Here is a 12,989-nt window from a genome sequence, read left to right as displayed (position 1 = left end):
ATGCCCCCCCCCTCCTGAATGCACGAATTTTGTGCACCGGGCCTCTAGTTCTAGAATAGTCTTTTTTTTGGTGCAAACTTTGATAGAGGTTGCCTAGAGCAGTTGGACAAAGATTTGGGGCTTCTGTCAAGACTCCATGGAAAAAAGTGCTATGGTGGCTTAGCGATGTCTGTGTGGAACTGGGGCTGAGGAATGACACCTGGGCTGAGAAGCAACCCCGATGTGGAGTAAATGTATTCCCACTACTAGTACGAAGACAACTAGTTACCAGCATTCCATCAGTTATAAAACTCGGACAAGGGGTGCATGTCCCTGGAAGTGTGGCAAAGGTTAAACTCTTGCCATACGATGTATTCTTAACTCCCTCAGGTATGCATTCAGGACCTCATCTCTCCCATCAATGTCTCCCTAAACTTCTCTCTCTGGGAGGAAGAAGGGACACCGAGAGACCAAAGGACGGTAAGGAGACATCAGCTGGGGTAATTGCTAGCAAATAGAGCAGAGTAGAAATTCAGTTTAGCAACACTGTTATAGAGGAGTCTTGGTTTAAAGCTGTGGTCGGCAAACTGCGGCTCGCGAGCCACATGCGGTTCTTTGGCCCCTTGAGTGTGGCTCTTCCACAAAATACCACGGCCCGGGCGAGTCTACTTTGAAGAAGTGGCATTAGAAGAAATTTAAGTTTAAAAAATTTGGCTCTCAAAAGAAATTTCAATCGTTGTACTGTTGATATTTGGCTCTGTTGACTAATGAGTTTGCCGACCACTGGTTTAAAGCAATAGAAATCAAATATGGCTTACTTAAGCAGGAGAGGAATTTATGGAAGTTTGTATTTAAGAGAAATTTGGGAAAGCAAGATTGGGAAGAAGAGGAATCTGGGTGGAGGAATCTGAGGCCTCTCCAGGGGAAGAAATGATGGATGGACTCTTCAGGGCACACATCTCATTGGTCAGAACATAGTCACATGGTCACACCTGATTACAACAGGCTGAGAAACACATGTGGTCATGTGACCAGATTTTTTAAATGGAGGCTCTACTTTATTTTTTTTAAATATATTTTTATTGATTTCAGAGAGGAAGGGATGGGGAGAGAGAGAGAGAAACATCAGTGATGAGAGAGATCAGCTGCCTCCTGCACGCCCCGCACTGGGGATTGAGCCTGCAACCTGGACATGTGCCCTGACTGGGAATCGAACCATGACCTCCTGCCATTGGGACTAATTTTTGAAAAGCCAAAGTGTGTGATATAGGAACTCAGGGTAGAAACGTGATCTGCGGCCACTATTGTCAGAAAAAGACTTTCTGGGGGAGGCGCCATTGCCTTTGGGTCCTGCAGAGTGAGTGGGCTCTGGGTAGGCGGAGAGAGGAGAGGCAGAGGGCACAGCATGAGGAAGGGTATGGGGGTAGGTTCCAGGCAAATAGGAGGTGGGCTTGGCTTCTGGCAGAAGGACAACTGAGCAAGACAGAGGCCCTGACTGCCCATTTGGGGGCTGGCTGTGGTCCAGTGGTTGGTGGGAATCTGTATGAATGTTGAGGTTGGGTTGGAGGAGTCAACAGAGGCTGCCAGGACCCCTGCCCCTCAAGGAAGTCAAGAGGCTGCTTGGCAGTTGACCTGGAAGCAGAGGAGGCTGGAATCTCTCTAGAACAGCGGTCGCCAACCTTTCGGACCTCACGGACCACCAGTGGCCCGCAGACCACCGGTTGGCGACCGCTGCTCTGGAACATACAACTGATAACCCATAAAATACTTCTATGATCTCATTAGGCTCAGGATAAACTCCCAACTCCCTCACAGGGCTTGCAAGGCCCAGGGGATCTGGGCGGGCTTCCCTCTCCTGCCCCTCTGACACATGGCCCTGCACAGGCACATCTCTCTTGCCTTGAGCCTTTGTATGGACTGTTCTTCCGCCCCCCTCCCCCCAGTGGGCTCCCTCCTGCTCATCCTTTACATTTCATTTGAGAGGCCATTCCTTCAGGAAGGCCAACCCCAATCCCCACGTGTGGGGTGGGATTTCCTCCTACATGATCTAAAGATTCCCCTGTCCCACCATAACCCTGAGGATGCCAGGTCGTTTCTCCCACCAGATTGGGAGGACAGGAGTGTGTCCATTTCGTTCTTGGTGCGTGCCCAGTGCCCGGCATGGGGCCTGGCCCAGAGCGGAAGCTCTGGAAATATTGCAAAAACTGACCTTGATCTAGAGAGCTGTTGTAGGGGGCGCTGGGGGTCCCAGAGGGAGCACAAGCCGGTGAGCCCAGAGGACATTCCTGCCAGGGAAGGAGATGGGCCGGGAGGAGCTGTGCGGTTGCTTGGTCAGGCCTGACCTCCTGTTTAGAGAGGGAATGGACACCCTGGTCCGCAGCCCCCCACAAGGAGCTACCACCAGAGGACAACTGCTCAGATGGCTTTGGGCTGATCCCGGGGGGTGGGCCCTGCCCTGGGAGGGGGTTGCTCCTGGGAGGGGCGACCACAGCTGACCCAGCTGAGCCCAAGCACTGAGCTACTCCCTGCCCCTCCACAAGTTCTGATGCCTCAACTAACTGCTCCTGTCTCCCGGCCTCCCGGCCCTCCCACTCCTCGTATTCAGCAGCGCAAGGACATCCGGCCCATCCTAAGACCCGCCCCACACTCAGAGACCAAGGAGGTAAGAGGGGAAGAGTGGCTGACGGAGAGGCCGGTGCCAGGCCCTCCTGGGTCTGGGGGCCTGAGCCTCCGGTCCTTTCTTCTTGGCCTTTCAGATCCCTTTTGAGAAGAACTGTGGAGAGGACAAGAAATGCGAGGCAAACCTGGGGCTGTCCTTCTCCCCTGCAAGGTCTGTAAGGCTCCCCTCCTCCTGTGCCACTCGGAAGACCCGCATCTGCACTCACTAGATGTGTTATCTGGGCCTCAGTTTCCTTCTCTGAGAAATGCCAGTCCCTGCGGCTCTCCTGTCAGGGTTAAACGAGGTTGCAAAGCATCAAGCCTGTGCACAGGGGCGTATTTTTGTGGATTTATTTTTTTCTGGACTTTGCAGTGCCGAAAGCCCCGCCTCCGATCCCGCTTCCTTCACCTTAACCCCCATAACTTTCCCCGATCTTCCCCCCAGATCCAGAGCCCTGCGGCTGACCCCGTCTGCCAGCCTCGCCATGGAGCTGACACTGAGTAACTCGGGCGAAGACGCTTACTGGGTCCAGCTTAGCATGGGTTTCCCCTGGGGACTCTCCTTCAGAAAAGTGGAGATGCTCAAGGTGAGTGAGAAGGCAGAGCCCTCCCGGTTTCCTGTGAGTCCCTGCAGATTCTGCCCCCTCTGGAGACTCAGCAGCCAGGCATGGGCAGCCGCGGCATGCAGAGGTCTTCGGGCCACGTTTGGGTTCGCAGCCTGATGGCCATCCTCAGGTTGTGTAGCCTGAGATACAAGGTTCTCCTCTCTCAGCCTCAGATTCCACAACCAACAAATGGGGTTGGGGACACCCTCAGTGTAGTGAGAGGGTCCCGTGACAGAGGCTCTTGGACCTGCTGAGCAAGAACATGTGCACAGGGTCAGTGAGACCCAGCTCCGCCCTCCTCCAGGTGACCAATGTGTTCTTGAGGCCTGGGTTGTCTTAAATACAACTTGTATTTTTAAAATTATGATTACAAAAGTAATATGTGATCCCCACAGAAACTTGGGAATTATAGAAACATTTAAAGAAGATAATCACCTAGACTTCTACAACTCAGCAGTTACTACTTTGACTATTTTGGTATTTATCCTTCTGTTTATACATACAAATTGCATCATATATATATATATACAGTATATATACTAGAGGCCCGGTGCACGGATTTGTGGGCTCCCTCGGCCTGGCCTGTGGAGATCGGGTCAAAACCGGCTCTCCAACATCCCCCGAGGGGTCCTGGATTGCGAGAGGGTGCAGGCCAGGCCGAAGGACTCCACTGGTGCACGATCGGGGCAGGGAGGGACCACGGGAGGGCTCCAGGGTATGTAGGGCCCATCTCACCCAGTCCCGATTGGCTGGATCCCAATAGCAAGCTAACCTACTGGTTGGAACATCTGCCCCCTGGTGGTCAGTGCACATCATAGCGATTGGTCGAACAGTCAAACCAATGGTCAGACACTTAGCATCTTAGGCTTTTATTATATAGGATTATATATTTTTATTGATTTCAGAGAGGAAGGGAGAGGGAGAGAGAGATAGAAACATCAATGATGAGAGAGAATCATTGAGCAGCTGCCTTCGCACACCCCCTACTGGAGATTAAGCCCTCAACCCGGGCCCCGGGCATGTGCCCTTGATTGGAATTGAACCTGGGACCCTTCAGTCCACAGGCCAACACTCTATCCGCTGAGCCAAACCAGCTAGGACAATTTATTTATTCTATATTTGTTTTTTTACTAAAATGGCATTTTCCCCCACGTTTATTTTTTAATGTTTTTATTATGGTAAAATATATGTAATATAAACGTTACCATTTTAACCATACTGTTCAGTGGCCTTGAGTACATTCATGATGTTGTGCAACCTTCACCACGATCTATTTGCAGGACTCTTTCATCATTTCAGAAGTTCTGTACCCTTAAGCAATAGCTTCCTGTTCCTCACCTTCCGCCCATGTGACTCTAATCTGCTTTCCATCTCTGAATTTGCCTATTCTGGATATTGTATATGAGTGGGATCATATACTTGTCCTTTTGTGTCTGTATGACTTCACTCAGAATAATGTTGTTGAGGTTCATGTGACAGCACGTGTAAAGTTCATTCCCTTTTAAGGCTAGGTAATTTCCCATTGCATGGATAGACCACACTGTTTCTCCATTCATCTGCCCATGGACACTGGCCTTGTTCTTATACAGCAACATCCAGTGCTTCCTTAAGGGGCATCTAGTGGAGTGATAAAGAACTTGAGATGCGGAGTCAGACAGGCCTGTGCTCCAGTCCCTACCAGATCCCTGCCAGCTTCTTCAGCTGTGAGACCTTGAGCAAGTCACTCAACTTCCCCGACCTCTGTTTCCTTATCGAGTTCCCTTCCCCACCTGTGGCTGAAACCTGTTCCTTGCAGAGTGTGATGACGAGGAATCGTGTTGCATTGCTTCCATCAAGCGCTTTAAAAATGGTTGCTGAATGTGTCGCTGTAAAAGCAGTTTAACACCCTCACAATAGCCTCTCCTGTGATGGCATCACAATCAGCTGAACCATTCCTGCCTCTTTGACTACTCGGTCACTCCCGGTTTTCCCTATTGTAAATAGCGTGGCAGCGAACACTCAGCACTAACCCTCCGCTGTGCCCCTGTTCTTTGGCCCCACCCCTGAGAATGTACCCTGAAAGGGGCAAAGCTGAGGGTCGGTGGCCTCTGGGGAACCCTTCACCTTGGCCGCTAAAAATCTCATCCTCTCTCTCCTTACCCCCAGCCCCACAGCCAGCTACCTCTGAGCTGCCAGGAGCTTCCGGAGGAGCCCCGGCTTCTGACCAGAGGCCTCTCCTGCAATGTGAGCGCTCCCATCTTTAAAGCAGGCAGCTCGGTGAGTGCTTCAGGCCCGGGTGCAGTGAGCACTCCATGGGTGGCAGCTGCTGTTATGACGTTATGGGGTTGGATTGGGGGCTGTGTGGTGCCCCTGGGGGCTCAGGCCCTTCCTCACCCCGCCTCTCCCCGCCAGGTTGTTATCCAGGTGATGTTTCACACGCTGCTGAACAGCTCCTGGGGGGACTCAGTCAAGCTGCACGCCAATGTGAGCTGGTGAGCAGGCCCAGGCAGCCCACCGCATCCCTGCCCTGGACTCACACTGCCTTGCAGTTCAGGCCAAGCCCTGCTCTTAACACGGCCTTTCCCTGCCCCGATGCAGTGACAACGAGCACTCGGGCCTCCTGGAGGACAACTCAGCCACCACCAGCATCCCAGTCCTGTACCCCATCAACATCCTCACTGAAGAGTGAGTCTCGCCTCCCCATCCAGGGCCCAGACCTTGCCTCCCCAGCTGTCCCTCAAAGCCCCTCCCTGTTCCAGGGTCGTCCCCCCCTCACCCCGGGGTCATTAGAATTGACTCCAGCTACAACCCAACAGTTTTCAACGCACAAAAGAGCGAAGGCCCTTTAAGAGCTCTGAGTCAGATCACCGTTTACTGAGGGAAGAAAAGGCACATAGAATGCTGACCTTCGCAGACCTTGTGAGGCACTGCTCAGCCCATGGCTCCCCCGGGGCTTTCAGTGCCTGGGGAGCAGCTGTGCCTCCCCATTTCACTAATGAGCAAACGGAGGCTCAGAGTCCACGGCTAGGAAGCACTGACGCTGGAATCTGAACTTGAATCTGAGTCCAAGACCCCAGCCAAGCTCTTTAGTTTTCAGCTGTGCCGGGCTCCCTTCCTTCCTGCCCAGCACTGCGGGCAGAGGTGAGAGAAAAGCTCTCACATGGCTCTGCCTGCTCAGAGCTGATACTCAGATAACCGAGACCGAACTCACGCGCACATGGGAGCAGTGGGTTTCAGGATATTGTGGAAGGAAGGGCCCAGGGGCTCATGGAGAAGGCCTGGAGGCAGCCAGCAGCCGGGCAGATCTTGGACAGGGAGCGGGCGACTCAGGAGACGGCAGGTCTGTGCGGGGCCAGCAGGCAGGCAGACCGGGATCTGGCTTTGGACCTGACCTTGTGGGGGCTGGGAGCCTCTGATGGATTCTGTGTGGTGAGTGGCAGGATCAAGAGTGCTGTTAGGAAGGGAAAGATGGCGTGGGGAGGCAGCCGGGGGCTGGCGCACTTGAGTAGGCAATGAGCCGTGGCGCCAGCACAGGGAGACCCTGTGAGGTGGTGTGTGCTGGGAAGAACATGGGTCCAAAGGCACGCCCCTGGGTTCCGGTCCTGGCCCTTCCCTGCAGGACTTTGGGCAAGAGGCTAACCCCTCCCACCAGCCTTAGCCTCCAAAGGGAAATAGCGGGTCGGTCGTTGTGAGGATTACGAGGTGCCAGCGAGGTCCCTACCAGTGCTGGCCACTCAAAGGCTTCCCGTGGCCCAGCCCCCTGGGTTGCCTCTCGGTTGCTGTCCTCTCCACCTTCTACCTCTGTTCTTCTCTCTCCACAGCCAGGAAAGCTCCACACTCTACATAAGCTTCACCCCCAAGGGGGCCAAGATCCACCATGTCAAACACATCTACCAGGTATGAGCCACACTGCGCAAAGGGCCCTGAAGGTCATATTTGTGCAGCCCCTGGGACCGAGGCTGCAGAGACAGTTAGACGGGGTCTCGCCCGCAGGGGGTCCAGCCTCTGCTGTTCTCCAGCCCTTTCTGCGCTTTCACAGCCCGCACAGCAGTCTTCCAGGACAGCACAGGTAGCTCTTTTGTACAAAAGGTACTCAGGAAATATTTCTTAAATTAGGTCAACACAGTTGCCAAAATGTGTCTTTCCCAAGCCTCGTTGTGTAAATAATTCTTGCATCTAGCCTTGTTAAATGTCATTCATGCTTTTGCTCATTCAGAAAATGACTTTTCTTGAGGCCTGTTATGTGCTAGTCTCTGTGCCAAGCAGTAGTGCATCGCAGGTGAAATAAACCACAGCTCCCGCTCTCAGGAGCCCACAGCCCAGTGGAGATACCGACGACGCGCGAGCAGACACGTGGCCATCCTGCTGGGGGTGTAGAATGCTGTGGGAACACAGGAGTGGGAAGCTGCCCTATTCTTGAGGCAAACTTTCAGGATGGTATTTGAGCAGTGACTTGTAGGACGTGGGAGGTTTGCCACGTGGAGAAGGCAGAGAAGCACATGGGACCCACACATGTCATTGAGGACAGGGCAGGGGTGGTGCCCACAGCCTAACAAGTGGGCCTCAGCCAGTGAGGACTGGACTTGGGGGGGCATTAGGGTGGCTGGCATTAGGGCTCAGCAGCCATTTGTCCTCTGTACCAGGTGAAGATTCAGCCATTTGTCCATGACCACAATGTGCCCACCCTGGAGGCCTTGATTGGGGTACCAGGGCCTCAGAGCGAAGGGCCCATCACTCACAAGTGGAATGTGCAGATGGTGAGTGCTGCCCAGAGGAGAGCATGCCCAGGTCTGGGGGGTAAGTCAGAGAAGGTACAGATGTTGGGGAGGGAGTGAGGAGGGATGAGTCCTGTCCCACTCGGTGATGTCTGAGTCTGCCACGGGCCAGGAGGAGAGAACCGGAATGCCAAGGTCTGTCTTGGGGGTGGAGAGGAAGGCCAGTGTCCTCTCAGCTCTGGACTAACTGATCCTCATTCCTAGGAGCCTCCTGTCAACTGTCACTATGAGAACCTGGAAAGGCCAACCAACATGGCTGAGGTATGGATATGCGAGTAAGGAGGGGGCTGGCAGCGTGCGGCTGGAAGGACAGGCCCTCAGTCCCCTGCTCTTTCTTATTCCCAGCAGCCTTGCTTGCCTGGAGCCCAGTTCCGCTGCCCAGTGGCCTTCCAGAGGGAGATCCTCGTCCAAGTGAACGGGACTGTGGAGCTGGTGGGGGAGATCAAGGTAGTGCTGCTGGAGAGACAGGAGGGCTTGCAGGGGGGCCTTGTGGGGTGGGGGGTTCTCACCTGAGGTCTTCCTGCATTTCCTGTTTTATCTTGAAAAGTCCCCGATGTTTACACAGTTGCAGGTGAAAGAGAACCATGATGTGTTCGAAATTTGCAGGGCTGTTTTCATGGGTTCTTTATGGGAAAACTTTCCTTCCAGCAGTGGGAGTGGCCCACAGGGCTGCAGAACCCCGCGGCTGGCCGGCTGGCCGGCTGCGATGCACCCGCTCGGACCCATTCTCTTCCGCCTCGCCCCTTGAGTGGAGGTGGGGCAGGAGTCAGCGGGTATTTGGGCCTGTGCTCCGCCCTGATGCCTTCCCACCCCTCCCACAGGCCTCCTCCATGATCAGCCTCTGCAGCTCCCTCTCTGTCTCCTTCAATAGCAGCAAGCACTTCCACCTCTACGGCAGCAACGCCTCCCTGGCCCAGGTATCTTTCCACCTCCTCAGAGGCCCGGGAGCGGAGGTCAGCAGAGAGGCCTGAGGGACACAGGGCAGAGCTGGAAGTGGGCAGCAGAGGGAGGAGGTGTGAGCTTAGCACAGTGAGAACTCCCCACAGCCAGAGCCACCAGCCTTGGCAAGGCCTCCGTGGAAGCCGAGGGCTTTCACCGCCGCTGGTAGGCAAGCAGACTGCAAGGCCACCTGTCCGAGGTGCGTCAGGTAAAAATGGATTTGACGGCAGCTCAGCAAAGGGGGCCCCACGCCACAGGCAGAGCATGACCGGAAGACGCTAAGGCGAGAGAGCAGCAAGGGCAAGGCCAGGTTTAAGAGCAGAAGGCTCAGCGCAGAAGGGAAGTTGCAGCTAAAGAGGTGAGCAGAAACGCTTCTGGGAGGCTTTGCCGGCTGATCTGCGATTCTGGCATTTTCTCCTGGTGCTGAGGGGAGCCACCTCAGGGGACTGTGGTGCATGTTTGCCAGCTCACGCTGGTGGCCGCAGCGGGAGGTGTATGGAGAGAGGGCCTGGCTCAGAGCCTGGTGTGACACAGTCCAGACTGGAGATTCAAAGACCTAGAGATTGAGGCCAGATTCGCAAGACATCTTGGAGTCAGGGGGCCTTCTTCTCTGCACTCCCTCCTCTCGTCCTCCCCCAGGTCGTCCTGAAGGTTGATGTCGTATATGAGAAGGACATGCTCTATCTCTACGTGCTGAGTGGCATCGGGGGGCTGTTGCTGCTGCTGCTGATTTTCCTGGCGCTCTACAAGGTCGGAGCTTCTGGAAGGATGGGCATGGCTGAGTAGACAGGCTGGGGGATGGGGAATGGCAGAGCCAGGGAGGAGAATAGCAAGGCCAGGGAGCATCAGCGCTTAGAAGGGTCTTACTCCCTCCTTCTACAGAAAAGGCCACTGAGGCCCAGAGAGCAAGAGAGACTTTCCCCCATCACTCCCCCGAGCCTGCCCAGGGCAGGGCTGGGGACCAGGGAGAGAAAGAAGCGTTCACCCACATATCCAGAGCCAGGCACTGGGGTGCAGAGGCGCGTGCCACAAGCATGGCCCTGCCTCTGTGGAGCTCACAGTCTCTTGGGGGAGACACAGGGACACGTGACGGAGGCTCCTCTGCGGGGCCTGCGTGCTCTGGAGCCTGTAGCACAGCAGCCTTGCGTAGGCCTCCCAGGAGAGTGGCCCTGGAGTTGGGATTTGAAGGATGAGTGGAAGTTAGCTAGAGGAAGAGCGCTGGAGGGCAGATGTTGCCTGTAAAACATGCAAATGTTCCAGGAAAGAACATAAAATTAAAGTTTCTTTCTATTGAACCCCCAGAGGGTTGTCATTAAAACAACCTTTTTGTTTCTATTCCATAGGTTGTGGTTTTGTTGTTAACATATGTGTGTATGTGTGAGCATGAGAGAGAGAAATCAGCGTATGTGTGTATATGTAGGAAATGTGAATGGATTAGACCAGTGGTCGGCAAACTCATTAGTCAACAGAGCGGCAAACCGCGGCTCGCGAGCTGCATGTGGCTCGCGAGCCGCAGTTTGCCGACCACTGGATTAGACTGTGTTACAGCCTGGGATCTTGTATTATTCCCCGATATTATACCTTGATGCCCTCCCGTCTGAGGACAATTATATCTGCTTCTTGCTTTATAACCAGTGGTTCCCTGCCCTCTGGGTGCCCCAGTTTATTTAACACATTCTCCACTGGTGAACATTTAGATTGTTTTTAATTTACATCTGTTTCAAGCATTATGACAGAAAAGGTTCTTGTTACCCACATCTTCGCATACTGGTCCAAATATTCTTTCAAATTAATTCCTAGCCCTGGAATTGCTGAGCCAAATAATATATATGTTTTGAGCTTTCAACAGAGACCGCATGACATATACTAAGCGCTGTATAAGCATGAGCTCTTATTAATATTACTAGATATTGTAATATGCACCCCAAGCCACCTAAAGGGGAGCCACCTCAGGGGACTGTGGTGCATGTTTGCCAGCTCACGCTGGTGGCCGCAGCGGGAGGTGTATGGAGAGAGGGCCTGGATCAGAGCCTGGTGTGACACAGTCCAGACTGGAGATTCGAAGACCTAGAGATTGAGGCCAGATTCGCAAGACATCTTGGGGTCGGGGGGCCTTCTTCTCTGCACTCCCTCCTAGATATTACTAGATGAGAGTAATATCCTAGGTACCTAAAATTGCCTAGGTACCTAAAGTATTGGTACCTAGCGTTTTCCTGAGCCGAAAGAATGAACTAGTAGCCCTAGCCGGTTTGGCTCAGTGGATAGAGCGTTAGCCTGCTGACTGAAGGGTCCTGGGTTCGATTCTAATCAAGGGCACATACCTGGGTTGCGGGCTCAATCCCCAATACATTAGGGGGCATGCAGGAAGCAGCCAGTCAATGATTCTCATCATTGATGTTTCTCTCTCTCTCCTCCCTTTCTCTTTGAAATATATATATATATATATATATATATATATATAAATTTTTTTTTTTTTTTTTTTTTTTTTTTTAAAGAATGAACCAGGAAACGTACAGCTTTTTAGCATTTTGCCAAGAACCAGGTGTAGCAGACACGCTCACCTATCCCTGGAGTGGACACCACGTGTCCGTGGCTCACATGGATTATTAATATAAAGAGTGCTTTCATGTTTTGCCAGGACCAACTGTGCTCCATGGACCGTCTGCTCACTCAGTTCTGGTCTTCCTACAGGTCGGCTTCTTCAAACGGAACCTGAAGGAGAAGATGGAGGCTACCGCCGATGCCTCCAATGGGATCCCTGGAGAAGGCCCTGGGCAGGTGGCGTCTGAGGAAGAGGCCATGGACCCGAGCTGCGTGGATCTCCTCCCCAAGGAGGAGGCCCTGGATGGAGGCGGCACAGACTGAGGCCCAGGCCTGACGCAGAGGGTCCGGGACTGGACTTGGGGTGCTGGTGCCACTCTGCCTCTACCTGCATGTCACTGTGTCCTCTAGCCCAGTAGTCGTCAGTCTTTCGGACCTCGCAGACCACCAGTTGGCGACCGCTGCTCTAGCCAGTCTGCCCCTCCCTAGGCCCCCGTGTTTCAGTCTTGAACATGGAGCTCACTCCTGCCTGCCTTCAAGGGACGGGCCAGGAAGCTGCCGAAGTGAGGCCTTGTGGTTACTGGCTGGTCCTGGCTTCTAACAGCCCCTCTTAGCTTCCCCCCTGGAAGAGAGCGGCTGATCTAAGTTTGGAGAAACTAGTGACACTCCCAGCCCTCACACCCACCTGCCCGCGGAGGCCCGCAGAGGCCTCGGCTCCCAGGGCCTTGCCCCGCTCTCTCCCTCCGGCACAGAGCCCGGCTTCCATTCTGCGCCAGAGAGCTGATCTGACCTGTCACCGCTTCTGCTGCAAACCCTTGCGCTTTAGCTAGAGACCAGTTCCTTCATGTGCCTTCCAAACCTGTAAAACAGCCTCAGGGTGCCAACGCCAAAGGGCCCCGCTGCCTTCCCGGCCTCTGGTAGAGCCCTCCCACCTCCCTGCTAAGCTCCAGTTACACAGGCCTTCTTACTCGCGAGCTTTTTCCTGCCTCACTGCCTTCACCCAGCCTGCTCTCTGCCCAGACATTCCTCCCTCTCTTCCTGGCTGACTCTCATCAGTCTTCAGATCTCATCTCTCACATCCCTTCCCCAGAGCAGCCCGCCCCTGACTCATCTGGGTTCCCATATCATGCGCGCTGACGCTAGCCTGCAGTTCTCCGTCAGAGCAGGGATCCTACTTGTTCATTGTGAAAGGATTCGTTTCATATCCGTATCTCAAATCCAGCAGTGAGCTCCACGGGTAGGGACCGTACCTTGGAATCCCTGATGATATCACAGGGCTAGACACGTAGTAGGTGCTTGACACAATGTCACTCAGTTAATGAGGGAGCCTGTGGGAAGATAGAAGAAAAGTTTGGATGGGTCCATGGCATCCCTTCGTAAGGCTCAGTCTTCCACAGGTGCCTACTCCACAGCCCCCGCCAGGGCTCGGTCACACCCCCACCGGCCTCCCCTGTGGGACTCTGAGCTCAGGGGTGGGGACCTGGCTCCCAGTGCCAATAAATGGGAAAGTCTC

The 12,989-nt window shown here is 54.0% G+C and overlaps 1 protein-coding gene across 2 annotated transcripts in view; it reads left to right on the top strand.

Annotated features, from left to right (window-relative positions):
* ITGAL (integrin subunit alpha L) overlaps positions 1–12,989 on the top strand; it is a 32,006-nt gene extending 19,017 nt beyond the window's left edge. The window contains exons 18-31 of one of the 2 annotated variants that reach the window (XM_080677857.1): positions 370–459; positions 2,585–2,641; positions 2,736–2,809; positions 3,083–3,224; positions 5,388–5,498; positions 5,634–5,713; positions 5,820–5,906; positions 7,043–7,118; positions 7,865–7,978; positions 8,201–8,257; positions 8,345–8,443; positions 8,818–8,913; positions 9,575–9,685; positions 11,627–12,989. In XM_080677857.1, coding sequence (XP_080533983.1) covers positions 370–459; positions 2,585–2,641; positions 2,736–2,809; positions 3,083–3,224; positions 5,388–5,498; positions 5,634–5,713; positions 5,820–5,906; positions 7,043–7,118; positions 7,865–7,978; positions 8,201–8,257; positions 8,345–8,443; positions 8,818–8,913; positions 9,575–9,685; positions 11,627–11,800 — 1,368 coding nt within the window. In that variant the 3' untranslated portion in view covers positions 11,801–12,989. Of the gene's footprint in view, positions 1–369; positions 460–2,584; positions 2,642–2,735; positions 2,810–3,082; positions 3,225–5,387; positions 5,499–5,633; positions 5,714–5,819; positions 5,907–7,042; positions 7,119–7,864; positions 7,979–8,200; positions 8,258–8,341; positions 8,444–8,817; positions 8,914–9,574; positions 9,686–11,626 lie in introns of both variants that reach the window. The other variant, XM_080677856.1, reaches the window with a different exon arrangement.

The sequence above is a fragment of the Plecotus auritus genome (genome assembly GCF_963455305.1).
Source record: "Plecotus auritus genome assembly, chromosome: 7".
NCBI classification, from domain to species: domain Eukaryota; kingdom Metazoa; phylum Chordata; class Mammalia; order Chiroptera; family Vespertilionidae; genus Plecotus; species Plecotus auritus.
Note: the sequence above shows the minus strand (reverse complement) of the source record. Positions and strands in the feature narration are given on the sequence as shown.